General features: G+C 50.0%; 2 protein-coding genes across 4 annotated transcripts in view; one reads left to right on the plus strand and one right to left on the minus strand.

Annotated features, from left to right (window-relative positions):
* Nucleotides 1-5,867: 5,867 nt before the first annotated feature.
* LOC116944605 (uncharacterized) lies at nucleotides 5,868-25,706 on the minus strand. Of its 3 annotated transcripts, none has more exons than XM_032958316.2 (8): nucleotides 25,614-25,706; nucleotides 14,747-17,138; nucleotides 13,384-13,431; nucleotides 12,727-12,804; nucleotides 11,222-11,362; nucleotides 10,337-10,420; nucleotides 9,798-9,848; nucleotides 5,868-8,743 (listed from the first exon to the last, which is right to left on the minus strand). In XM_032958316.2, exons 2-8 carry the CDS (start codon nucleotides 16,973-16,975, stop codon nucleotides 8,627-8,629), a joined length of 2,748 nt encoding a protein of 915 aa, XP_032814207.2. In that variant the 5' UTR covers nucleotides 16,976-17,138; nucleotides 25,614-25,706; the 3' UTR covers nucleotides 5,868-8,626. The 3 variants fall into 3 exon arrangements, with proteins under 3 accessions (XP_032814207.2, XP_032814208.2, XP_032814206.2); XM_032958317.2 differs by lacking the exon at nucleotides 25,614-25,706 and adding an exon at nucleotides 23,095-23,224; XM_032958315.2 differs by lacking the exon at nucleotides 25,614-25,706 and adding an exon at nucleotides 20,771-21,066.
* LOC116944606 (transcriptional coactivator YAP1-like) overlaps nucleotides 23,907-26,127 on the plus strand; it is a 29,029-nt gene continuing 26,808 nt past the window's right edge. The window contains exon 1 of the mRNA XM_032958318.2: nucleotides 23,907-25,875. Within this exon, the coding sequence (XP_032814209.2) occupies nucleotides 25,464-25,875 (412 nt within the window). The 5' untranslated portion in view covers nucleotides 23,907-25,463. The remainder of the gene's footprint in view (nucleotides 25,876-26,127) is intronic.

Consider the following 26,127-nt stretch of genomic DNA (forward strand, 5'->3'; position numbering starts at 1 on the left):
TCTTTCTCACTTTGAGTACAACACTTAGATATTAGCGTCTCTACTGGCTACACACACACGGCCGATCACTCGGCGCGGTTCCACCGTCCACACTCGGCCACGCCGCTGGCTGGCGGCGTGACGAGGATGGCAATGGAAGCCCCGCAGGAGATCTTCCACGTGGCCTGACGAAGAAGAGAGATGACGGCGAGCAGCGACACAGTCCGGGCCCAAGAATCCACCCACGGACCCCGAACCCCGGGTCCGCCCCCGCTTATATCCCCCCAGGCGTGGCTAGGCTCCGCCTCTGGCCACGCCCTCTCGTGGAACCTTCGAGCAGGTTCCCGGAGCATCTCGGCAAACCCCGCCTATGACCTTTGCCCCAGATACTTCTCCCTCTCTGATTGGATGTTGTCTTAGCGGTGCCCGTACCCGTGCTTCCCTTTCCCAGCCAGCAGGTGTCATCATGTCATTACACTTATATACCGTACTTTATTTATAGTGACTCATTTGACCTTTTCTCTATTCCACACTCCTTTCGTGTGTTTGTATTGTTTGTTGCTGTAACTCGCTGACCCGGCCCCTACTGGACACCTATGAGAAAAAAAGAGCTTCATAGCTAATTGGATTCCTCCTCCAGTCTAAATAAACATTCTGATAAGTGTTTTTTTTACTTATTTTGAAGCTTTCGTGACTCAAATCAAGTTTGAACCACCTCTACGGGAAGGATGTAAGTTGTTTTCTCTCGCTGTCAAATTTCAAAGGCCTCGACACAGAGGCATTGTGTCTCTGTGTCTATGTTGTCTCTCTCTCTCTGTGCGTCTGTTGTCTCTCTCTGCTTGTGTGTCTGTCTGTGTGTCTCCGCGTCTGTGTTTTGTCTCTCTCTAAAATTTAGTTCTACCTGATGACGGTTGCTTGTGATGCAATCAAAACGTCTTACTCTATTACTTATTTATTTTTCTTTCTACGTTAGTTTACCGAAAGAACCAAAAAGTGGGTTTTAGTTTAAACTGACAATTGCCACACTGAATTTCAATACAGTATTGTCTTTCATTGATGGCTGTCCCTTATCATTAACAGTATGTGGGAAGTGATCCGATACTTATCATCATTTGCAAACGTATTAACTGAACAATACTACCACGAAAATCACTCGAATTAGAAGTCGGAATATTCTATGGGTCTTTCGGTAAAGTCACGACAGCATCAAGTCAAGAAGTCGGAACGTTTATTGCCGGACAGCCTTAACACCGGTTTTTTTTTCCCACCCGGACTCTTCAAAGAGACTCAACCCTCGAACATTTTCGGTTCCGCCCTCGAGCGCGCCGTTTCCGCCCCCGGATGGCGAAAGCGAGCGGCACCCACTTCCGGTCGTGACGCGGCCACCCCCCCCACCTCCTGGTGGGCGCGCACGTGGTGGGGGGCAAAGTGAATCGATTCAACAATCGTACGCGTCTGTACAATTGCACCAAATCGATTCCTACCGGCGTTGTCCATTAATCCGATAATTGCGCGCCAAGAATCATTACGATCCTCATAGATTCCAACATCCCCACAAGACCCGCGCACCGATTTTGGACTCAACGAGGCGCAACGAAGTCCGGTACCGTACAGGTGCATCGATCTATTCTGGAATCGATTCACGCGAAGTGCCGGGCGATTCGATGCTTCTTTAGACCACGTGCTGCAACTGAGGTCACCCAAGAGCAACTTACCGAACAACAACAACCACCACCACCACCAAGCGATACAAACAGCAACCACAACAACAGACACAGCCCGACGGTCACAGCTCTGCAACAACACCGCCACCACCGCCACCACCACCACCACCGCCGCCAATCAACAACCACGGGAACCACGCTTGCAAAGACCACCGCCGACAACATCAACGCCACAATCGCCGCCACAGCTACCCCGGCAACGGCAATCGCAACAGCCGCGCGCGCCACGGTCGCAACAGCACACTCAACAACACCTACCACCACACTCAACAACACCACAATCAACAACACCCAACACCACACTCAACAACACCCAACACCACACTCAACAACATCTAACGCCACACTCAACAACACCACACTCAACAACACCCAACACCACACTCAACAACACCTAACGCCACACTCAACAACACCACACTCAACAACACCCAACACCACACTCAACAACACCTAACCCCACACTCAACAACACCACAATCAACAACACCCAACACCACACTCAACAACACCCAACACCACACTCAACAACACCACAATCAACAACACCACAATCAACAAACGCCAACAAGCACAATCGCCTGTTAGCCACAGTCGCAATATCACTTCCACCAACGACCACACAACTCGACACATCAGCAGCGGTGGAGAGTTGCGAGCGAGCGAGCGGTGTTGGTGGCGGCGGCGGCAGTGGTTGTCACGCCGGGAGGGTTTGTGTGTGTGGTGTGTGGCGGGGGGTTTGGGAAACCATGGTGTTGCGGTCCTTGTTGGCGAGGCTTCTCAACTCGCAGCAGCTCATTGAGCGCCTCTCCGAAACGCGGCTGATGCGGCGCGCCGCGCAGCTCACCGTGGCCTCCATCACGCGCGCTCAGGACGCGATCCGGGATGCGGTCAGGGCAGCGGCCTTGGGCAGTGGGCAACAACAACAACAGCAGCAGCAGCAGGTACAGTATCTGTGCCGTGTGTGTTGTAATGTGTTGTTGTTATTATTGTACAGGGGCGCCACGGTGGCTAGGAGATGTTAACTCGCTCGCCTGGTGTGCAGGAGGTCGTGGGTTCGGTCCCGACCCTGATGCCTGCTGCTGCTGTATATTTGAAGTTTGCGGTGTCTCTCTCCCCGTGGTCGCGTGGATTTTTCTCACCGGGTCCTCCGGGTTGTCCCCTCCACGTTTAGAATCAACATCACCACGCGTTCCTCTAAATGTCCACCTGATAAGCCACTTCGTTGAGCTATCACGTGTGGCCTGGTTGCTTCTGAAAAAGAGCTACATAGCTCAGTGGGCCAATATCTGGTCAAGTAAAAAAATATATAGTTTCGTAAAATTGTTATGTGTGTGTGTGTGCGCACGCATGTGGGGGAAGCCGTAGTGTAGTGGTTATCGCACTGCGCAACGATCACGACGAATATCTTGAGCATGACCTGGGCCTCCCCAACCTTGATTTAGTACCTGGTGCGGTGTGTGCATGTCACAAAGGCGGCCGGGCGCGTGGTCTTGTTGGCCCATCCTCTCTCGTGCCGACCTTAATGAGGCCCTCTCGCCAACCCGAACGCGTGTTTCCGACGACGCGGAACGGTATCTTTTGCCAGTCGTCTCGGTCAATTCACACGTTGTTTTTTTATGATTATTACACACTTTCTATTAACTCACTCTGTCTGTTGTCGTTGTTGTATCCTGAAATCGTGTAACTCAATTTTAACCCGCTTCCAAATGTGGTATCGACTGTAAACTTGGTATAGGTATGTCATACTGATGACAATAACTATATTCTATCATAAAAACAAATATAGTTTTAAACAATCTTTTGTATATGTTGTGTTTCGGCTTGGGTCTAATTGTCCACGGTAAACTGACGTTGGCTGTAATTGGCCCACGGTCCCTTACGTTGTGGCAAGCTTCGGGCCCACTTCCTGGAGTCGTGGAGTTCTTCCATTACTAGTACGGTACATTCCATTAAAGCGTGTTTTTTTTTAAAGTGTATTTTTAATATTACTTATTTTACGGTACGGTAAGTTACTCTGAACACTGGCGTCTCGTCCGTGACCTGCGAGCGAACCTTCCGACACTGCTCTATTGAGTCAGAAGGCACCTAGTCTGGCACAACCGCCGATGTGATGTCACAATCACTTCGTGGTGAAATTGGTGTCTACATTTCCACACCCCGTACACAGTACGGGCAGTCGTCGACTGACGAGCGTCATTTGTTCCCGAGACCCGTTCGTAAGTCGAACGGGGGGGTCGTAAGTCGGGACACAATAATGCACTCTTTAAATGCCCACACACTCCCAGCACGAGGCTGACTGTCTTGACATCTCGCGGAGGATAGCTCGGCTGAACAAAAATATTTACGCGGTTCAATTTGCAAGTGACAGTTCGTGTTTTAAAAAAAAAATACTTCTTTCATAGAATCTGGTTCATAAGTACGATGATTCGTAAGTCGGGAGCTGCCTGTATACGGTACTCGTGTGTGTAATCATACGTATCTGTGTTTGTGCAGCAGAGGCCAGGCAAGTCGCCACAGGGAGATGAGCAGAACCCCAGGAGTGGCCCACAGTGACTGGTATAAAGCACCCCCAACCCTTCACTTAATGCCACTGAACCAGCGGTGGCAATTCCACGTTATGATCACAGGGCCATTCTCACCATAGTTAACTTGCAGAGTTCATCATTAACATTGTGCATGTCTGGGTGGAGCGGTAGTGGCCTCAAAGTGCACCTAGCCTGGCACAGGCTCTGTGGTGATGTCACCGTCACTAATTGGGGAATGGCGGGTATTGGTGCGGTAGTCTAGCGGTTAGCGCGCTATACTACAAACCCGGTTCAATTCGTGTTCACGGCCAACACCAGTGACGAGTATCTGAATATGTCCTGGCCACCCCTAGGTCGACTCAGCCTCAAATGAATACCTGGTGCGTTGTGTAAACATCGTCATGAGCAAGACAAAGGCAGCCGGGCATGGTGTTGGCCACCCACCCCTTCATGTGTCGTTTCATAAGTGCTTGCTAACAGCACTTGCCCCAAGTCTTTGAGACAATACAGAATGGGGTAAACGCACAGCCACTGTGCATATACAAAAAAAAATCAGCATTTACTGAAATTCATTGTGGTCCTGTCTTTGATCAGCCATCAAAATAAATTTGATCACCAAACGTGACTGACGCAGCAATCACGAACTGTGGACCGGTTTCCATCCTAATCAGGATTCAACAGTTATTGTTATGATCACTGGCGATGGGATTTTTCTTACAGATTTGATGCGTACGTTTTTTTGTTTCAGGAACTTGCCCAGCGACCAGACGAACATCCCCCACTCGCGATTCCCCTGTGCTTGGTTCCTCCTCGTCCTCCCCACGCCCCAATGGGAACAACGCACAGCTTGAGAAGCCAGTATTCACGCGGAGGGGGTGTGGGTGGCATTATTGGTGCCTGTGAAAATGTTTGGTGGCAGTAATTGCTGTGTGCAGCAGGGGGGCACAGGCTACATTTCCTTTATTATATCTCCAGGACTTGAAGTCCTCGTTGGAATTCCTTACGGGGCCTTGGTTTACGTGGAGATTCCCAGCGTGCGAGATGGAATTGTTACATCGCGCAACGATGCGTCGAAATCACGGCTTAAAATTACTCACGTTGACGACACGGCAAATTGTACGGTTAACCGATGCGCGGGTTACAGATTGGCCGTGCTAAGTAAATCGTTGCGCGTGTCGGTTGTTTGCTGCTCCTTACTCGTCGAGGGAGTTGTCATCGGGACTACAAACTCGTTGGCAAGTAAAGCGATTACTTGACGCAGCAGTAAAACCAGACGATGTGTTCTCAATCCGTTTTTATAGCCGCATCTCCACGTTTTGCACTATCCGTGTTTTTTTTATCCACACCACCCCTTCAAGCGATTGCCTCGGATAATCGTGACATTACTGTAAATGCAGACGAGATGATCACGTTGCGTTGAGGCTAATGAGGGGGCGAACACAGCTGCTGTAGCAGGCAGGAATGGATTTTTCCATCCACTCGCAAATCCGAATGACTTTAATCCAGGCGCCGACGGAACTGGCAATAACTTGTTTTGATTCTGGCGGTCATCATGATTGTCATACACAATCCATCATACACCATCCGCCACTGAATGCCAGCTTTGCAGGGATGAATCAATGTTTTTGCCATCAGCCATTGCTTTTTAAGTTTCTGCATTTATATTGGTCCTGTTATAAATATTTGTGCGAATACCCCGGGGAAGTAAAATTGAGCGGTGTCCTGAAAAACAACTTGATAACCCACAATCTGGTTTTCCAGAAAATGTGTTTCAAGGGGGAGGGGAGAATGGTGGCATAGGAGTTTATTGCACTGCCATATGAACCCAGCGACCACTGTATTTATACCCCCACGTGGCCAAAATCGGTAGCAAGTGACATCACAAGCCGGCCCCGAGCCCTCTTTCACCAAACCCGCAATGACCAGTGCGGTAAAGTATGGTCAAAAACCACCTTTAACAGACACTTGTTTGGGAGAGGTCTTTTACCCAACAGTGGATCAGCAAAGGTGATGTGACCAAGTTGGAACTGTTACACTTGCCACACAACACAAACTGCCTTACGATTAAAAACCTTCCACAATAATCAATAAATCGACCTTTATTTGTCCAGCAGAGCCTCGATGAGTCTCAATATTTTCACGATTATTTAGCCAGTCATTTTGCCAGATCATTACGTGGATTAATCAACGTAAATCAAGGTGTTAGTGGGCTTCGATTTGAAAACACCATCTCTAATCTCACATTCACATCAATTGGGAAGGTGCAGATTGATCGTGGCATATTTTTTTTACACACATTTTACCCCGACTGGTGTGGTGTCATGATGAAGAATTCATTGGGATATCTCGCATAATAGGGTTTCGTCCTTCGTGTGAGAACGTTCCACCCGAAGCGGATAACGCAGAGCTACAGTGAGGGAAAAAAGTATTTGATCCCCTGCTGATTTTGTATGTTTGCCCACTGGCAAAGAAATGATCAGTCTATAATTTTAATGGTAGGTGTATTTGAACAGTGAGAGAATAATAAAATCCAGAAAAACGCATGTCAAAAATGTTATAAATTGATTTGCATTTTAATGAGGGAAATAAGTATTTGAACCCTCTGCAAAACATGACTTAGTACTTGGTGGCAAAACCTTTAGGTCAGACGTTTCTTGTAGTTGGCCACCAGGTTTGCACACATCTCAGAAGGGATTTTGTCCCACTCTTTGCAGTTCTCCTAGTCATTAAGGTTTCGAGGCTGACGTTTGGCAACTCGAACCTTCAGCTCCCTCCACAGATTTTTCTATGGGATTAAGGTCTGGAGACTGGCTAGGCCACTCCAGGCCCTTCATGTGCTTCTTCTTGAGCCACTTCTTTGTTGCCGTGGCCGTGTGTTTTGGGTCATTGTCATGCTAGAATACCCATCCACGACCCATTTTCAATGCCCTGGCTGAGGGAAAGAGGTTCTCACTCAAGATTTGACGGTACATGGCTCCGTCCATCGTCCCTTTGATAGTGAAGTTGTCCTGTCCCCTTAGCAGAAAAACACCTTCCAAAGCATGTTTCCACCTCCATGTTTGACGGTGGGGATGGTGTTCTTGGGGTCATAGGCAGCATTCCTCCTCCTCCACACACGGCGAGATAAGTTGATGCCAAAGAGCTCCATTTTGGTCTCATCTGACCACAACATTTTCACCCAGTTGTCCTCTGAATCATTCAGATGTTCATTGGCAAACTTCAGACGGGCATATATATGTGCTTTCTTGAGCAGGGGGACCTTGCAGGCGCTGCAGGATTTCAGTCCTTCACGGCGTAGTGTTACCAATTGTTTTCTTGGTGACTATGGTCCCAGCTGCCTTGAGATCATTGACAAGATCCTCCCGTGTAGTTCTGGGCTGATCCTCACCGTTCTCATCATCATTGCAACTCCGAGGTGAGATCTTACATGGAGATTGACAGTTCTTTTGTGTTTCTTCCATTTGCGAATAATCGCACCAACTGTTGTCACCTTCTCACCAAGCTGTTTGGCAATGGTCTTGTAGCCCATTCCAGCCTTGTGTAGGTCTACAATATTGTCCCTGACGTCCTTGGAGAGCTCTTTGGTCTTGGCCATGGTGGAGAGTTTGGAATCTGATTGATTGCTCCTGTGGACAGGTGTCTTTTATACAGGTAACAAGCTGAGATTAGAACACTCCCTTTAAGTGTGCTCCTAATCTCAGCTTGTTACCTGTATAAAAGACACCTGGGAGCCAGAAATATCTGATTGAGAGGGGGTCAAATACTTATTTCCCTCATTAAAATGCAAATCAATTTATAACATTTTTTGACATGCGTTTTTCTGGATTTTTTTGTGGTTATTCTGTCTCTCACTGTTCAAGTAAACCTACCATTCAAATTATAGACTGATCATTTATTTGTCAGTGGGCAAACGTACAAAATCAGCAGGGGATCAATACTTTTTTCTCTCACTGTACTTCTGAGAGCCCTTCAAGTGAATCTGGCCCACACATTGGAGGCCGGCACACTTTCCCACACACTCTGCGCTTCACAAAGAAGTATTTTCAGTGTAATTTTACACTTTTCAGCAGCAGAATAAGTTCTGCAATCTTGACACTCCTTTTGAAAAAATACATTAAAGAGAAACGATCATTTTCGCGTTAAGACAAAAATAAGTTAATCCTTTTATCATTTTGACCGCCCGTCTGCAACTCCGCTGGGCAGCCTCACTCCAGCGACCGATTATAAATGTGGATGTTAGAGTGAATAACGTGAAGATGAGAGGATGACGAAGGAGATGAGGGGGATAGTGAGAGATGAGATGAAAGCTTCGTTGTTGATGCAGAATTATGGGAGGCAATGGTAGGTAAAGGGAGAATGAGGTGAGACGAGCGGATGGGCATGAAGGCGAAGTCTTCACTTGTCGACAGCGATAACTCCCTCTTGAATTTCATTGAAAATTCTCCTCCGGATGCGGGGAATGTCGGCCTGGGAGAAGGAGAATGGGCGATCTAACACCAGACAGCGGCAGTACTGCACGCACGGACACACACACGGACACACACAGACACGCGCGATCAATGCCCTGCACGTTAACCCGCCGTAGTGTGTTGCAACTAAAGTGTTGCTAGCAGAGCCGCAAAAAACCGTGCAAGGTATCCACAATGCCATGTAGTGTGGGGAACGCGCGAGTGAGTGACATTGTAATTGTGTGGGCAGGTGTTTTGAGTGTCAGGTGGTGTGGTAAACGCGTGAGTGAGGGACGTAATTAGCTAAGTGGGTGGGTGTTTTAGTGCTGGGCAGTGTGGTTCATGCATGAGCAAGGGAATGCGAAACTAAAACGTTTTATTTTCCCAGCTAAGGCCAACTGAGCTATAATAGCTCTTTTTAGAAGCGACCTGGGCATCATAATAGCCCAATTAAGTAGCGGCTTATCATTTGGACATTTTATCGCAACCAAATACTTAAAACGCACCTTGGCGAGTGGGTGAGCAAGTAAATGACAAGAGGGTGGATGAATGAGCGAGTCACTGCATGAGAATGTGGGTCGACTGAATTGGTAGGTAGTTGAGTTCATGGGCGAGTGCCAATGAGTTGGCTAGCGAGCGACTAAGTGAATGGATGCGTGAGCGAGCAAGTAGGTTCGTGAGTAGGTGGGTAGGTGAGTGAATTAGCAATTGTACGGGTGGGTGAGTGACCAAATGCATGGGCGAGTGAGGGAGCAAGTAGGTTCGCGAGTAGGTGGGTAGGTGAGTGAATTAGCAATTGTACGGGTGGGTGAGTGACCAAATGCATGGGCGAGTGAGCGAGCAAGTAGGTTCGCGAGTAGGTGGGTAGGTGAGTGAATTAGCAATTGTACGGGTGGGTGAGTGACCAAATGCATGGGCGAGTGCTCGCACCTCTAACCAACGTGAGTTGAGAGTTGATTGACCAAGGTGAGTGAGCGAGTGATTATTCAGAGTTAACCGAGGGAGCGAGTAAGTGGGCGAGTTCTCACTTAAGTAGGTCGCCCAGTGATTAAGCAAATGAATCGATGTGTGGATGAGCGAGCTAGCGCCTTTAAACGGGGGCGAATGACTCCGCTCACCTCCAGCACGAAGACCCCGCAGTCGTTGCCATTCATTTGCCGCGGTAAATTCTGCAAATATAAAACAACGATTAGTCTTACTCTTTAACCATCATCATCACCGCCTGTTATTTAAGTCTGCGCTGCAAAACGAGCACGACACAAGGTAGCAAGCACACCCACGAGTGAATGACCCGAAGCAGTCGAAACAGAATTGGTCCGATTCATTCTGTTAAAACTATGAATGATGATGGGAGGTGATCGGGTGGGTCAGAGGTCAGAGCGCCAAGCTGACGCCATGGAGGCCCTGGCTTCAAATCCGGGTCTCAAGTCTGCCGGGTTCTCGGTGTTGGCGCAGGAGGGGGGGAGGAGATGAGTGTCTCAGCCAAGTCATCATTGACTGCACGTGCACACAGAGACCCACAGACTCACCGAGATCCACTCACCTCAGAAAGCACAGAGGAAAGCATGGGGAGATGCGGAGAAACACAGAAGCATAGAGATGAACGTAGCAGCATGGAGGAGCAGAGAAGCCCCGGGTAGCAGGAGGAAGCTCTCACCTTGGGGAGGTGGATGCTCCAGGGCCCCTTGAGGTCCGGGCGATCTCGCGCCTTGGCCTCCTCGGTGAGGTACCGGGACATGATCTGAGAAGGTGACACAGGACGAGCGCGGGTCACTAACATTTGGGGACAACGCTGTATCGATGAGTCCTAATAAGGACGAAGCCGGCCCACGAGTCGTCGATCTCGCTGCATCTGCTACCATTTGTTTGGTGACCTCGGCAAAAGGTGGCCACCGCGATGTATTTCTTCAGGAACTGTTGATGGATTTTTTCACAATGCTCGAGGCAGATTGATTTTTGTACTCGTCGGATGTTGTTAGCAAAGAGCACAGGGCAGCGAGCGGGGAGCCTTTTGGAGAAGCCTATATTGATGCTCTTTGGTTCTTTCGGTAATGTCACGTAGATAGAAAAAATAACGAATAAATCGTGATGTTTCGATAGCAACACAATCCATCGTCTTCAGGTGAAACAATACAGCCCGAAACGTCGTGATTTATTTTGTTTTTCTACCTACGTGACTTTACCGAAAGAACCAAAGAGTATGGATTCACAAAAGCGTAAAATCGAGATTAACCTATATTAATGACTCGTAAGTGTGGTTATCTCAGCTAGTTACTGTGATTAAGCTGGGCAGTGGTTGCTGTGGATACCATGAGTCAGGCAGTGGTTGCCGTGGTTACTGAGGCAGGCAGTGGTTGCCGTGGTTACTGAGGCAGGCTATGGATGCCGCGGTTATGCTAGGCAGAGGTTATGCGAGGCAATGGTTGTCGTGGTTACTGTAAGCAGGCGAATGTTGCCATGGTTACGATATGCGGTAGTTACCGTGGTTACCGTGAGGCGAGCAGTTGTTGCCATGGTTATGCTAGGTGGTTGCTGTGGTTACCGTGAGGCAGGCGGTGGTCGCCGGGCTTGGGGCCGAGTCGTAGAGTGAGATTTCGTGCGTTTGGAGCCGCACGACGCCTAGCGCCCAGTGCAGACCCAGGTGCAGGGGCAGGAGGAGCAGACGGCGCGAGAACACAGACACCTACTCACACGCAGAGACACCGCTGAGAGCTACTCACACACAGAGACACCGCTGAGAGCTACTCACACGCAGAGACACCGCTGAGAGCTACTCACACACAGAGACACCGCTGAGAGCTACATACACCGAGAGACACCGCCGAGAGCTACTCACACCCAGAGACACCGCCGAGAGCTACTCACACACAGAGACACCGCCGAGATCTACTCACACCCAGAGACACCGCCGAGAGCTACTCACACACAGAGACACCGCCGAGAGCTACTCACACGCAGAGACACCGCCGAGAGCTACTCACACGCAGAGACACCGCCGAGAGCTACTCACACGCAGAGACACCGCCGAGAGCTACTCACACACAGAGACACCGCCGAGAGCTACTCACACGCAGAGACACCGCCGAGAGCTACTCACACCCAGAGACACCGCCGAGAGCTACTCACACCCAGAGACACCGCCGAGAGCTACTCACACACAGAGACACCGCCGAGAGCTACTCACACGCAGAGACACCGCCGAGAGCTACTCACACCCAGAGACACCGCCGAGAGCTACTCGCACGCAGAGACACCGCCGAGAGCTACTCACACGCAGAGACACCGCCGAGAGCTACTCACACGCAGAGACACCGCCGAGAGCTACTCACACACAGAGACACCGCCGAGAGCTACTCACACGCAGAGACACCGCCGAGAGCTACTCACACCCAGAGACACCGCCGAGAGCTACTCACACCCAGAGACACCGCCGAGAGCTACTCACACACAGAGACACCGCCGAGAGCTACTCACACGCAGAGACACCGCCGAGAGCTACTCACACCCAGAGACACCGCCGAGAGCTACTCACACCCAGAGACACCGCCGAGAGCTACTCACACGCAGAGACACCGCCGAGAGCTACTCACACAGAGACACCGCCGAGAGCTACTCACACGCAGAGACACCGCTGAGAGCTACTCACCCAGAGACACCGCCGAGAGCTACTCACACCCAGAGACACCGCCGAGAGCTACTCACACCCAGAGACACCGCCGAGAGCTACTCACACCCAGAGACACCGCCGAGAGCTACTCACACGCAGAGACACCGCTGAGAGCTACTCACCCAGAGACACCGCCGAGAGCTACTCACACCCAGAGACACCGCCGAGAGCTACTCGCACGCAGAGACACCGCCACCCTCTACCAGTGACGACAGCGCTGACGATGACACCAGTGATGAAGATTATGATGATGTTGATACTTCTGATGAAGATGGTGCCAATGCCAGTGATACAAGCAGTGATGGCGATGGCAACGGCCATGTTTATTACAAGCAACGATGGCAGCGGTGATGTTGGCGTTTAATTCCCGAGCTCCGTACCTTCTTGGTCCATCGCTTCACGCCGTCGTAGCCGCGACGTTTGAGGTGGCTGTAGAAAAAGCTGGTGAAATAGTACACCTGGGGGAGACGAAGAGAGACGTGAGTGGGAGGAGACAAAAGAGAGACGAGGGGCGAGACGTTTGAGAGACGCCAGGAGTTACCGTCGATAAGATTTGAGCGCGACAACGAACTGCGTTTAAGTTCTGTGATGGGTACAGCAAGATCCAACCGCGTTCATTCAGTGCTCACTGGAGCTGCATTGGCTTCCGGTTGCCGAACGAATGCATTGTAAGGTCACATTACACACAAAATGCTTGGCACAAATGAACCACAATATCTTGCTATCTCGTTAAGGAGCATAAACCATGTGAACTCCGGTCATCCTTGCAGTAGCGGCTTTTAGCTCGCCATCGAACAAAGACGGTCACCGTATCGTGCGCTTTCAGATGCGCTTCTGCGACCATCTGGAACGCTCTTCCTTCCGATATTAGGAAGCCACTGGAGCTATGCGCTTTTAAATCTAGATTGAGAGCTCATTTCTTTAGAACTGCTTTTTGTATTTAGTTTGTCATTCCCTGCGCACCTCCGATTTAGGACGGTTGGCTACGTATGGTGCTAAAGAAGTTAAACATGCATACATTAAAAAGGGATCCTTACCTCATCTGGTTTCAGGTTTGCCAGCATCTCCCCGTATACATTGATCACCTGCGCACCGGGAAATAAATAGATGATGAGACGATACACGCCTCCTTCACCCCTCTCTCTCCGCATAACAAAAACATTTTTTTTACACATCTCATAGACTGCACACGGTCTTCTGGGTGTGATTTTTGTTTCAGCAGCATTGGTTCAACACGAGCAAACGTCAGAATGGTTTTCAGCTCTGCAAAGCAAACGATTAGCTTTTGTGAAGTATTCCACAGTTTTGCATAGAATTAAGACCCGTAACTAACAGAGAGCATCCTTGCCTGCAAATATCTGGCAGTTCACCAGCGTCGGTTTGAGACAATGAACGCTGAAAGATTCGATTACCAAGTCGATTAATAAATTTATATTTTTTTATAACCGATTTCTTGTGTATGGTCAATTACTCAGACCCCTTTAAAAATGACAGCCATCCCCACATCCTACCTTCCCGAAGGCAGGAAACCCCCTACAAGCCACGCCCAGTGTGACGCTATGATGATGTCATCAAGTCCCTCCCATCACCTATCCAGCGATACATTCAAACCTGTTCCTGGAGTCAGAGATCAGATCGCCATTCTTCCCCTTGAGGATGGTGATGATGGGGGTTGTGCTGTATGCGATTTCCTGACAGTATTTAAAAAGGCGATTTGTGATCATGAGCTGCCGGGGTAGTTTACAGCACAGGTACACACAGAGACCCACAACCACACGAAGATGAAGACCCCCCCCCCCACCGTAGACTTAACATACTCTTTGTGCAAGTGCTGTAATGGCGAGCACCTATGAAGGCCATCACAACACACGAGGGGGTGGTGTGGTTTGCCCCACACCCGGCCACCCTTTGTCTCCTAAATGGTGATGTTTTATACATTGCACTAAGTACTCGTTTCTAAGGCTGTGTAGACCCAGGCGAGGCCCAGCACCGATTCAGACAGTCATCACCGAGATTAGCCATGAACAGGAATCGAATTCGGGTCTCCGGGTTTGTAGCGCAGTGCACTAACATCATTGTGCCACCGCTCCTCATGAACGCGCGCACACACACACACCCATGTGGACACATACGCGTATTCTTTAGTCTCATAGCCCATTGGGGAAAATGCTTTTGGAGAGCTATGATGCAACAACAGCAACCCGCGTTCACCACTATGTGGTGGTGACATCACCATGGCGCTTGTGCCATGCTGGGTGCACTTTGAGGCCACATGAAGTGTCGAAGGCCCGCTGCTGGCAGGTCACGGAACAGACCCAGGTGCCATGGGTTGACTGAGATGGCAGGCAGATGCATTCGGTGCGCACACACACACACGACGGTACACAGCCCGGCAGGCACCTGATCATTGAGCCACGCACTCCCCTGCAGACACATCAGATCCTCTCTGGTCAGCATGTTCTTCTTGTAAGTGACAACGACGTCACGCTGCCTGTCGCCAACTCCGTCATCGTCATCCTCGCTGTCCACGTAGATTTTGTTGCCACCGCCATTCCTCATCGGGCCTTGTCCAGCGGAATCCGTGGAAGCATCAATATCCACTTCCCGACCGACAGTCAGTCCGATTTTCCAAACTCCGGTGTTCTCGAGTCTTACGATTTTACCCGAGCCGCTCTTCCCGATCCTTCCTTGTTTTATTTGATTGGTCCCGATTGTTCCACATTCACCCTTGTCAACGGTCCTGATCGCTCTTGATCTACCATCGTCATTCCTGTTTGCTTTCAATTCCAGGTGTCCACAGCTTTGCATCATCACCATTTTCCCCGTACCATCATTCCCAATTATCCCAGATTCCTGTTCATCAGATTTGCAAAAGATTCCCAAACCCTGGTTTCCATTATTCACGACGGTTCCCGATCCACTCTCGCTACCAATGCAGATCGTTCCCAATTCCTGGTCAACATCGCTTCCAATCGCTCCCAACAGTCTACCACCTTCATCAATGCTCGTTATCAACTTTCCTCCATTGTCACTACAAATCATACTAAATGTATTCCCTCCAGAATTTTTCAACGCTCTCAATTCCTCTGTACGGTTCTTACTAATTGTTTCAGATTCACAAACTCCATCACTCACGGAGATTCCAGATTTTTCATCGCCGGCGCTCCCCATCATTCCTGTCTTTGGTTGAAGCGAGGCCCTCTCTGTGTGCCTCTCCTCCCCTCTGGGGCGCTCCTCTGAGCTTCCCACATCTCCCTTTCCCTCATTGTCCCCCTTTGTTCCCCTGCTGCTGTCTGTCTTCGTGTCTCTGGTGTCAGTCACTTTCATCTCTGCGTCGACATTGTTCGTGTCTCCTGAAGCAGTCTCTTGCCCTCGTGTCTTCCCAGCGCCGACTTCCAGATCATCTCGCCGCCTCTTGCTTGGCCAACCACCCTTCTCCTCCTTATCCCGGTCTTCATCTCTCCCCCTGTTTCTGTCTCTCCCCTTGTCTCTGTCTCTCCATCTGTCTTTATCTCTCTCCCCGTGTCTTCCTTCCCTGTACCTCTCTCTGTCCCTGTGTCTCTCTCGGTCGCCCCTCCTGTCCTTGTCTCGGTCCCAGTCTCGGTCCCTCTTTCTGTGTCTCTCGTCGTGTCTCCCTCTGTCTTCCCTTCTGTCCTTCCCTCTGTCTCTCTCTTCCCATCTCTTTCTGTCCCTCTCTTTACGACTCTCTCCCCATCTCTCCCTGTCTCTACCAGAATCCCTCCGTTCATCTCCCTCTGCATCTCTCCACCACCCTCCTCCCCTATCTCCATCTCTACACCGATCTCTATCTTTATTCTCTGTCCCTTGATCTGTCCGCCTACAGCTCTCTCTTCCTTTTCTCCCTCCATTTCCTCTCTCCCTCCACCTCTCGCCTCCACTTTCCCCTCCTCTGCTTCCCCCTATCCCTCCTGTCTCATCCCTCCCACTACCTTTCCCCCGACTACGCTTGCGCCTTCCCTTCCCTTCCTCCTCCATCTTCCTCCCTCTCCGTTCATTCTTCCTCTCCCCATCGCCTGCTCTCATTCCACCCCCACACCGTGGCGTCGCACCACGCCTCCCCACCCAACAACCGCCAAATAACAAGGGGTGGAACAACCGTAAGATTTCCGGCGCCCAAACCAACCGCAGCCGCCGGAATCGATTCAACCGCCTCACTCCCCCTGGCCTTCGCTTCAGGCACGGACGCCTCTGCCCCAGATCCGGACGACCATACTTCTCTGCAACCTGGGACGCAGCCTCCTCTGCCTGCAATGGTGGCGAATTTCTGGCAGCCGACGCACACGGTGGCACCGCCAGCTGCTGCAAGACACGGCCGGAATTGGGATCGCTCAACAGCGACGATGATGGTGACGATGATGGTGATGTCGGAGGACAAGGTGAGGTTGACAATGCTGTCAACATTTTCGGCGAGGTCATTAAGGGCGGCGGTTTCCCAGCCGTGTCCCATCCATCGTCCGCATGATTTCGGATTGTTTCAGTGTTGAAGCCAGAGTACAGGAAGTAGGTTTGGTGCTGACTACCTATCTGCACAGCGGGGCATTGAGCATCGTCCCCTTGGCCACTTGCAGGTGTGGGTTCTCTCCTGGCACCCAGGTTGAATTCCCACATGCAGGACCCTCGTGAGAACGAGTCTTGAGACTCAGAGAGGGTAGATGAAGAGCGCTGTTATCTCCTCTCCCATTCATCCTCGAACATTTCTTCTGCTGCTCAAAGGAACTGGCTCTTGCCCGCGAGAGTTCAGTTGCTAATTTATTGTTGGCTTCTTGCACCACTGTAACGACAATCACAAACGAGAAAAGTCAAATGCATCCAGGTACTTATTCTCTCAACCAGTGGTGGAAATTCCACATATCTATGTCAGGGTTAACATGTACACACGTACACACGACACACCATGTGCATGCATCGGATCCAACACACACACACACACGCACCCAACAATACGTTCTCACACGACGCACCACATATACACACAAAGATACCACATACAACCTTAACAGACTGTTCGGGCAAGTGCTGTTAGCGAACACCGATAATGGCCGGCACGGCACACAAGGGGGTGGGTGTGGCCAGCTCAACTACTCTCCACACATACACCAATCATACACAATATACATACATGCACGTGGACACACATGTACACGTATTGCACACGTGTCTTTGTGTGTTCTCCCTTGTGATGGGACTTTGTAGGATGAATGTTGAGATTTATAAGGGGCACGGGGTGACCGATACTATCTGAATTGGTCTGTAATAAAGGAGGCACTGATAAGGGGTTGACAGGTATGTGCCCACTCCACATACAAACGCCACACACAAAGTGGACAAACCAGACATACACACATCATGCCATGTACAGACGCCCAACTCACCAAGTACATACACTAAAACACCATCTACCCATTGCACCAATGAGCACACGCCACGCACTAGCAACAATAACAATCGCGATTCGCCACCGAGTGGTAGTGACATCACCACGTTGCTTGTGCCAGGCTAGGTGCACCTATCCCCATCACAGATTCACATACTACACATCAGACTTTACGTATGCTGCACAAACCCTGCACACCATGCGTTCACCCCACACACACCCCTGGAATCACCCTTCCCCACACAACAACCGCCGTTTACCACAAAGTGGCGGGTGATGCCACCATTTGGCTTGTGCCATGCTAGGTGCACTTTGAGGCCACGTGAAGTGTCGAAAGCCCGATGGCAGGTCACGGAACAGACCCAGGTGCCATTGATTGACTGAGATGGCTGGTAGATGCACCAACGGTGTTCCCCACTGTGCCAACTCTCTGCGTTTTAGCTGCCATCATGAAGGCCCTTCATGATTGCGAGTAGGTGGTCTGGGACAAAAGCAGAGCTTCTCGCTTATTGATGGTATCATAGCAGCCATAGCAGCTGCACGAGTCGCTGTCTTGAAACTCGCCCATTTTCCCTCGGCGTCTGGAGAAGGGGACGATGCCATGCAGAACTTGTGACAGACACGCACACAACATACACAACCTGTGAAAGATACGCACAACTTCTGATACAAAGATCCCCCGTATAAACTTAACAGACTGTAGGAGCAAGTGCTGTTAGCGAGCACCTACAGTGAGGGAAAAAAGTATTTGATCCCCTGCTGATTTTGTACGTTTGCCCACTGACAAAGAAATGATCAGTCTATAATTTTAATGGTAGGTTTATTTGAACAGTGAGAGACAGAATAACAAAATCCAGAAAAACATGTCAAAAATGTCATAAATTGATTTGCATTTTAATGAGGGAAATAAGTATTTGAACCCTCTGCATAACATGACTTGGTACTTGGTGGCAAAACCCTTGTTGGCAATCAGAGGTCAGACGTTCCTTGTAGTTGGCCACCAGTTTTGCACACATCTCAGGAGGGATTTTGTCCCACTCCTCTTTGCAGATCTTCTCCAAGTCATTAAGGTTTCGAGAGCTGACGTTTGGCAACTCGAACCTTCAGCTCCCTCCACAGATTTTCTATGGGATTAAGGTCTGGAGACTGGCTAGGCCACTCCAGGACCTTAATGTGCTTCTTCTTGAGCCACTTATTTGTTGCCTTGGCCGTGTGTTTTGGGTCATTGTCATGCTGGAATACCCATCCACGACCCATTTTCAATGCCCTGGCTGAGGGAAGGAGGTTCTCACCCAAGATTTGATGGTACATGGCCCCGTCCATCGTCCCTTTGATGCGGTGAAGTTGTCCTGTCCCCTTAGTAGAAAAACACCCCCAAAGCATAATGTTTCCACCTCCATGTTTGACGGTGGGGATGGTGTTCTTGGGGTCATAGGCAGCATTCCTCCTCCTCCAAACACGGCGAGTTGAGTTGATGCCAAAGAGCTCCATTTTGGTCTCATCTGACCACAGCACTTTCACCCAGTTGTCCTCTGAATCATTCAGATGTTCATTGGCAAACTTCAGACGGGCATGTATATGTGCTTTCTTGAGCAGGGGGACCTTGCGGGCGCTGCAGGATTTCAGTCCTTCACGGCGTAGTGTGTTACCAATTGTTTTCTTGATGACTATAGTCCCAGCTGCCTTGAGATCATTGACAAGATCCTCCCGTGTAGTTATGGGCTGATTCCTCACCGTTCTCATGATCATTGCAACTCCACGAGGTGAGATCTTGCATGGAGCCGCAGACCGAGGGAGAATGACAGTTCTTTTGTGTTTCTTCCATTTGTGAAGTCGCACCAACTGTTGTCACCTTCTCACCAAGCTGCTTGGCAATGGTCTTGTAGCCCATTCCAGCCTTGTGTAGGTCTACAATCTTGTCCCTGACATCCTTGGAGAGCTCTTTGGTCTTGGCCATGGTGGAAAGTTTGGAATCTGATTGATTGCTTCTGTGGACAGGTGTCTTTTATACAGGTAACAAGCTGAGATTAGGAGCACTCCCTTTAAGAGTGTGCTCCTAATCTCAGCTCGTTACTGTATAAAAGACACCTGGGAGCCAGAAATCTTTCTGATTGAGAGGGGGTCAAATACTTATTTCCCTTATTAAAATGCAAATCAATTTATAACATTTTTGACATGCGTTTTTCTGGATTTTGTTGTTATTCTGTCTCTTACTGTTCAAATAAACCTACCATTAAAATTATAGACTGATCATTTCTTTGTCAGTGGGCAAACGTACAAAATCAGCAGGGGATCAAATACTTTTTTTCCCTCACTGTATGAAGGCCGGCGCGGCACACGATGGGGCGGGTGGCCAGCACCACGCCCGGCCGCCCCCATCTCCCTAGTGGCGATGTTTACTCACCGCACCAGGTACTAATTTTGAGTCTGAGTCGACCTAGGAGAGGCCCAGGACCGGTTCAGATGATCGTCGCTGATGTTGGTGGCTGTGATCGGGAATCGAACTTGGGTGGCCGGGTTCGTAGCGTGGCGCGCTAACCGTTATAAACTACCGGTCCCCACATGCCTTCTGATATACAGATAACATGCACGGACGTGACAGACACGCAAACCCTATGGACCTTTATGATAGACCCGCAAACACACACCCCACACTCACACCATACACAAATCAATCACCACCACATCACACCACGCCACACACCACGCCACACATCACACCACGCCACACACCACGCCACACATCACACCACGCCACACACCACGCCACACATCACACCACGCCACACACCACGCCACACATCACACCACGCCACACACCACGCCACACATCACGCCACACATCACACCACACATCACATCACGCCACACATCACACATCACATCACACCACGCCACACATCACATCACACATCACACCACGCCACACATCACACCGCGCCACACATCACACCACACACCACGCATCACACCACACATCACACCACACATCACACCACGCCACACATCACACCACACACACCACACACCACGTGAGCCGCTGCGATGGACGCCTTTGGGCCCTTCCTCGCCGAGCGCGCCTTGGGAGCGCGGCCTTTCCGCTCGCGGGTCCCCGCGCCTCAATATCTCCGCGCGGCCCCGCTCGCAGCGGCGACGACAACCACCGGCGGCGATCGCAGCGGTAACGACCGCAGCTACAAAAGCCGCGGCGATAACAGCAGCAGCAGCAGCGGCGGCGGCGGCGACGACACAGAGAGACTCCGTCCGCTCTGCGTCCCGCGGTGCCATGGACCCCTCCACACAGCACCTCCCCCTCCAAAAGCAACGAGCCACGCGATTGGCTCAAATTTGTCGGCACGTGACAAAGGACGGGCCTATGAGAGTTCGAGATGGGGGAGGGGAGGAGGGGCTGGAGTTGGGGGGGCTGGAGTTGGGACATTCACTTCACCCCCCACTCCTACACCACCCCCACCTACACCACCCCCACCTACACCACCCCCACCTACACCACTCCCACCTACACCACCCCCACCTACACCCCCACCTACACCACCCCCACCTACCCCACCCCCACCTACCCCACCACACCACCCCCACCTACACCACCCCCACCTACACCACCCCCACCTACACCACCCCCACCTACACCACCCCCACCTACACCACCACACCACCCCCACCTACACCACCCCCACCTACACCACCCCCACCTACACCACCCCCACCTACACCACCCCCACCTACACCACCCCCACCTACACCACCCCCACCTACACCACCCTCACCACACCACCCCCACCTACACCACCCTCACCACACCACCCCCACCTACACCACCCCCACCTACACCACCCTCAGCACCCCACCTACACCACCCCCACCTACACCACCCCCACCACCACCTCCATCTGGTGGACAAAAGACAAAGATGCCCCGCCGTGGCCTTTTTAGCGGACCGTTGAGGCAAGTACAGTACAGGCGTTGTTCGTGAGCACCTATTAAGGCCGGCACTGTGGCACACGACGGGGGTGGGTGGCCAGCACCACGCCCGGCCGCCTTTGTCTCCCCCCCCCCCAGCAGTGGCGATGTTTGCACACCCAGTAATTATTAGCACCACACCAGGCGCAGCACTGTTCCTCAATTTGAGGATGAGTCGACCTGGTGGTGGACGTGGAGATGTGAGAACGGATAGAGAGACAAGTGACCCAGCAAGCAGCGAATTGGAAAATTGTCTTCTACTCTTGTGGGAGGCAATACGTTTAGGGGTTAAATGGCAATTGCCAAGGTCTGCTAGCCAGGAGAGGGCTTCAGGAGAGAGTTCATTGAAGGAGGGCACACTAACAACAGTGGTTTATGGTCCATAGTTTAGGTTGCATTGCCGCAGCCGCACTTGTTGTGATTTATCTTTCATTTTCCACGAATGAAGAGGATGTTCTGAATGCTGCGGTGCAAGGCCGTAGCCATGGAGTCAACATTGGGGGGGACCAATTCTTCGAGGGGGTCTGGGGGTCCCCCCCCCCAGAAAAGAAAAAAATCGAAATTTGAAAGTAATTTCCTGCCTAAAATATAAAAAAAAAATTCACTAACACATGGGATTGACTTTTTATTTATTTTTAACAATAATGTCTAATAGTGTTATTGTATTACATTGCTCTGTTTTTTTCTTTTTTACCTTTTCTTGTTTTATTGTATGTAATGGCAGAGATTAGGGATTTATTCAGTACAACCGTAACCACAATCATATAAACAGAAATCTATTTTATAGCAATATATTGGGGGGACATTATGAGAATATTTGAATATTGGGGGGGGGGGTGATGTGCCCCAATATATATTATAATTACGGCCTTACTGCGGTGTAAGGTTACCCCAGTGTGTTCGGGGAATGCCAACGCCAATGTGTCCCCTCGTCTTGGATTGACGATACATTGCGTCATGTTTACGATGACGTCATAGCGAGCAGTGACGTGTTGTCAAGCGGCGAACTACTTACATTTTACTTCGAGCGTGCGCGGAGCGATACGAGAACAAACAAAAAAGTGGGAACGAAACATAGTCCACTGTGTGTGTTTAAGAACTGTTTTTTCAGATCTGACTGTGGAACTGTAAACTGAGCGTGCGTAAAGGTTAAAGCACGGTCATTTTTGTGAAAGCAAACTTCGGCTAACAGCGCGTATACAATGGCCATTTCACGAAGTTTCGTTTTCATTGGAAAGTGTCGGAAGAGTCATCATCTCATGAATATATATGAACGGAAGTTCCTAATGAATAATTAATCAGCTACCCGTGTGTTGAATATCAACAATAAGACACGCAAATCATGAATAATTAAAATGTATGATGTGTGCATTACCTCAATACCGTATGATCCACATTACAGGACGCTTTGGAAAACAAGATGCATCCTAAACCTTGTGCCCGGTGTCATAAGAAGTTAAACACACCCCCGCAACTTTACCTCTTAAAATTGGGGGTGGAAAGGCGCGTCTTATAATCCGGAACAGTACGGCATATTCCCGCGAGCTCATGAATAATTAATTATGCGAAGACGTCACCTATAAGAGGGGGGGGGGAGGCTCGTGAATAATTAATTTTGTTAGACGTCACGTGGACGAAGGGGGAGGCTCATGAATAATTAATCAGGTTAGACGTCACGTATCAGAGCAGGACAAGAGGGGGGTGCTCATGAATAATTAATCAGGTTAGACGTCACGTATCAGAGCGGGTGAAGGGGGGGGTACTCATGAATAATTAATCAGGTTAGACGTCACGTCTCAGAGCAGGACAAGGGGGGGTGCTCATGAATAATTAATCAGGTTAGACGTCACGTATCAGAGCGGGTGTAGGGGGGGGTACTCATGAATAATTAATCAGGTTAGACGTAACGTCTCAGAGCAGGACAAGGGGGGGTGCTCATGAATAATTAATCAGGTTAGACATCACGTATCAGAGCGGGTGAAGGGGGTGCTCATGAATAATTAATCAGGTGAGACGTCACGTATCAGAGCGGGTGAAGGGGGGGTACTCATGAATAATTAATCAGGTTAGTGGTCACGTATCAGAGCGGGTGAAGGGGGGGTACTCATGAATAATTAATCAAATCGCCATGCAAAGGGTCTCGGGTTCATGAATAATGCACAAAGCTCCACGTCACGAAGCGAGCGAGAGGGAGAGAGGGTTCATGAATAATTAATCGTTACGTCACGCATAATTAAAGCAAGAATAATGAGCCGAGGCCTGCGTTGAAGAGTTTTTTTGTGTGTTGGGGGAAAGTTTGAGGATGCGAAGGCGACGGCGCCTCGCTTCGATAATCCTCGCCGCGTCGTCTCCGCCGCCGCCGCTGTTCTAGCCAACTACGACCGAGCTCGAAAAGTCGCCAACAACGACTTCGACCGAAACTCACCGCGCGCTTCCCCCCCCCCCCCGCTACTACCACCACCACCACCCCCCCGGGTGAGGAGAGAAGGCGACTCGAGGGCGAGTGGAGGGGAGCGAGAGAGTTGAGGCGAGAGGAGGAGGTGGTGGTGGGTGGGTGGTGGGGGGAGAGACTTTAAAGTCGCGAGTGACTCAACGACGACGGCGGCGGGGTTGGGTGGTGGGGGGTTGAAGGCCCTCCTGCCGCTGAGAGGGAAGCAGAAGAAGGAGGAGAGTGGGACTCAACTCGGGAGACTTGTCGTCTCAACATGTTTCCTTTCTCATGAGAAGTTTGTTTTCCCATTGTTGTAAGTTCACACTCAGAGTTTGTTGTTGTTGTGTTGTTGTTGATGATAGCTGTAGAGTTGCTGCAACGGTGTAGTGGTTTGGTTGGGAGCAGTTCGAACAATCGCTAAAGTTTTTTTTCCCTTCAACTTGTTTTTGTATTTGCGTTGGGTGGTTTATTGGTGCTTTATTTTTGTTAGTTCATCTACAGTTAATTACACGCTTATTTTTTTATTTTTTCGTCATTAGCTTTGCTTTTTAGTCATCGTACCTATGTCACCCGTCAGCTGTTAAAGTTTGTTGTCAATAATAGTAACCAAGTGTATACAGCTCGCACACATCACCAAATTTGTGGCTACAATAATTGCATTAAGACTCGACAGTAGTGGTAATTAACTCCGTAAGTATACACAATTGCCGATATTATTAACGCTAAAAAATACAAATCACAACTGACCACTATCACCACTACCAATAACACTGCTCCTAACACAGCAGTACGAGCTATTACACTACAATTACTACTAATAACGTGACTAATAACGTAAAGATTACCAGTGATAAAATTACGATTGCACACTACAATTAACTACGACTAATTTTTATATCACTAACAAAATTGGCATTTTGCATTCACTTCACGATCACACTGATTATAATTAACACTAAGTGACAGACCTTTCATAATAATAAAGTAACGAGTGCCAAATCTCTAATAGTGCCAAATATAAGTGTCACCAGACTTAGAAAAGTTTAAAATCTATAGTCATTAAAGATATCGGTACTTTAGTTTCAAATACAAGTGATCTACGTTCAGCCCTTAAGTGCCATCGAAATAGTGCCAATCTATCAAACCCAAGTGATATCAACCATCTAAATCATAACACCTGTGTCAAAACTTTAACAAGTACCATAAGTGCAAAATCCAACCAGGATCATCAAGCCTTGACGAACCATCACAACAGGCACCGACTCAATCCTAACATTGCCAGTAATCTAAGACTACCAAAACCAGCAAGCACAATGGACGAAGACAACAACAACCATCACCACCATCCCGACCACCACCTCCAACGCCATCAGCAGCAGCAGCAACATCACCAACAACATCAACTTCAACATGAACACCAGCAGCAGCATGTGGTGACCTCCCGCGCCGACTCAGCCACGGACCTGGAGGCGCTCTTTAACGCCGTGATGAACCCGGGCGCCGCCAACATGCCGCAGTCGGTGCCCATGCGCAAACGCAAGCTGCCCGAGTCGTTCTTCAGGCCGCCCGAGGCCCGCGCCGCAGGCTGCCCGCACGCGCGCCAGGCGAGCTCGGACGCGGTGCTCTCGGGCGGCGCCGCCTACGCCGGGCTCAGCGCGGCCGAGGCCTGCGGCGCGGGCTTCCCGCAGGCGCGTCAGGCGAGCCCGCTGCTGAGGCCCGCGAGAGGTAAAAAAAAAGTTTTATTTTTAATTATATAATACAAACTTATTAACTTTCCGTACAGATTATAAGACGCAACTTCCCTCCCGGCTTGTGTTTTAAAGAAAAAAACATTCTACGTCCGTAGTATAACCTTGTGAGCGTTGTGTGATGTATATTATAACTATTGGCACCGGGCACAACTTGGGAGAGTTGCGTCTTACTTTTCCATATCGTCTCGTAATGCCTTACACTTCACAAGCCTTTTGTTTGATGCGC

This window comes from Petromyzon marinus, chromosome 21, assembly GCF_048934315.1.
Source record: "Petromyzon marinus isolate PM22_M1 ecotype Great Lakes invasive population chromosome 21, UKy_Petmar_22M1.pri1.0, whole genome shotgun sequence".
Lineage (NCBI taxonomy): Eukaryota > Metazoa > Chordata > Hyperoartia > Petromyzontiformes > Petromyzontidae > Petromyzon > Petromyzon marinus.

Bases quoted from the DNA above. Each gene is read 5' to 3' on its own strand.
- LOC116944605 (XM_032958316.2), bottom strand. From the start codon at position 16,975: ATGTGGGAATTCAACCTGGGTGCCAGGAGAGAACCCACACCTGCAAGT. The intron at 12,805-13,383 runs GTAAGGATCCCT...CGTCTCCCCCAG, and splicing joins CAAACCTGAAACCAGATGAG to GTGTACTATTTCACCAGCTT. The intron at 10,421-11,221 runs GTAACCACAGCA...TCACCTTCTCAG, and splicing joins CGACCACCGCCTGCCTCACG to ATCATGTCCCGGTACCTCAC.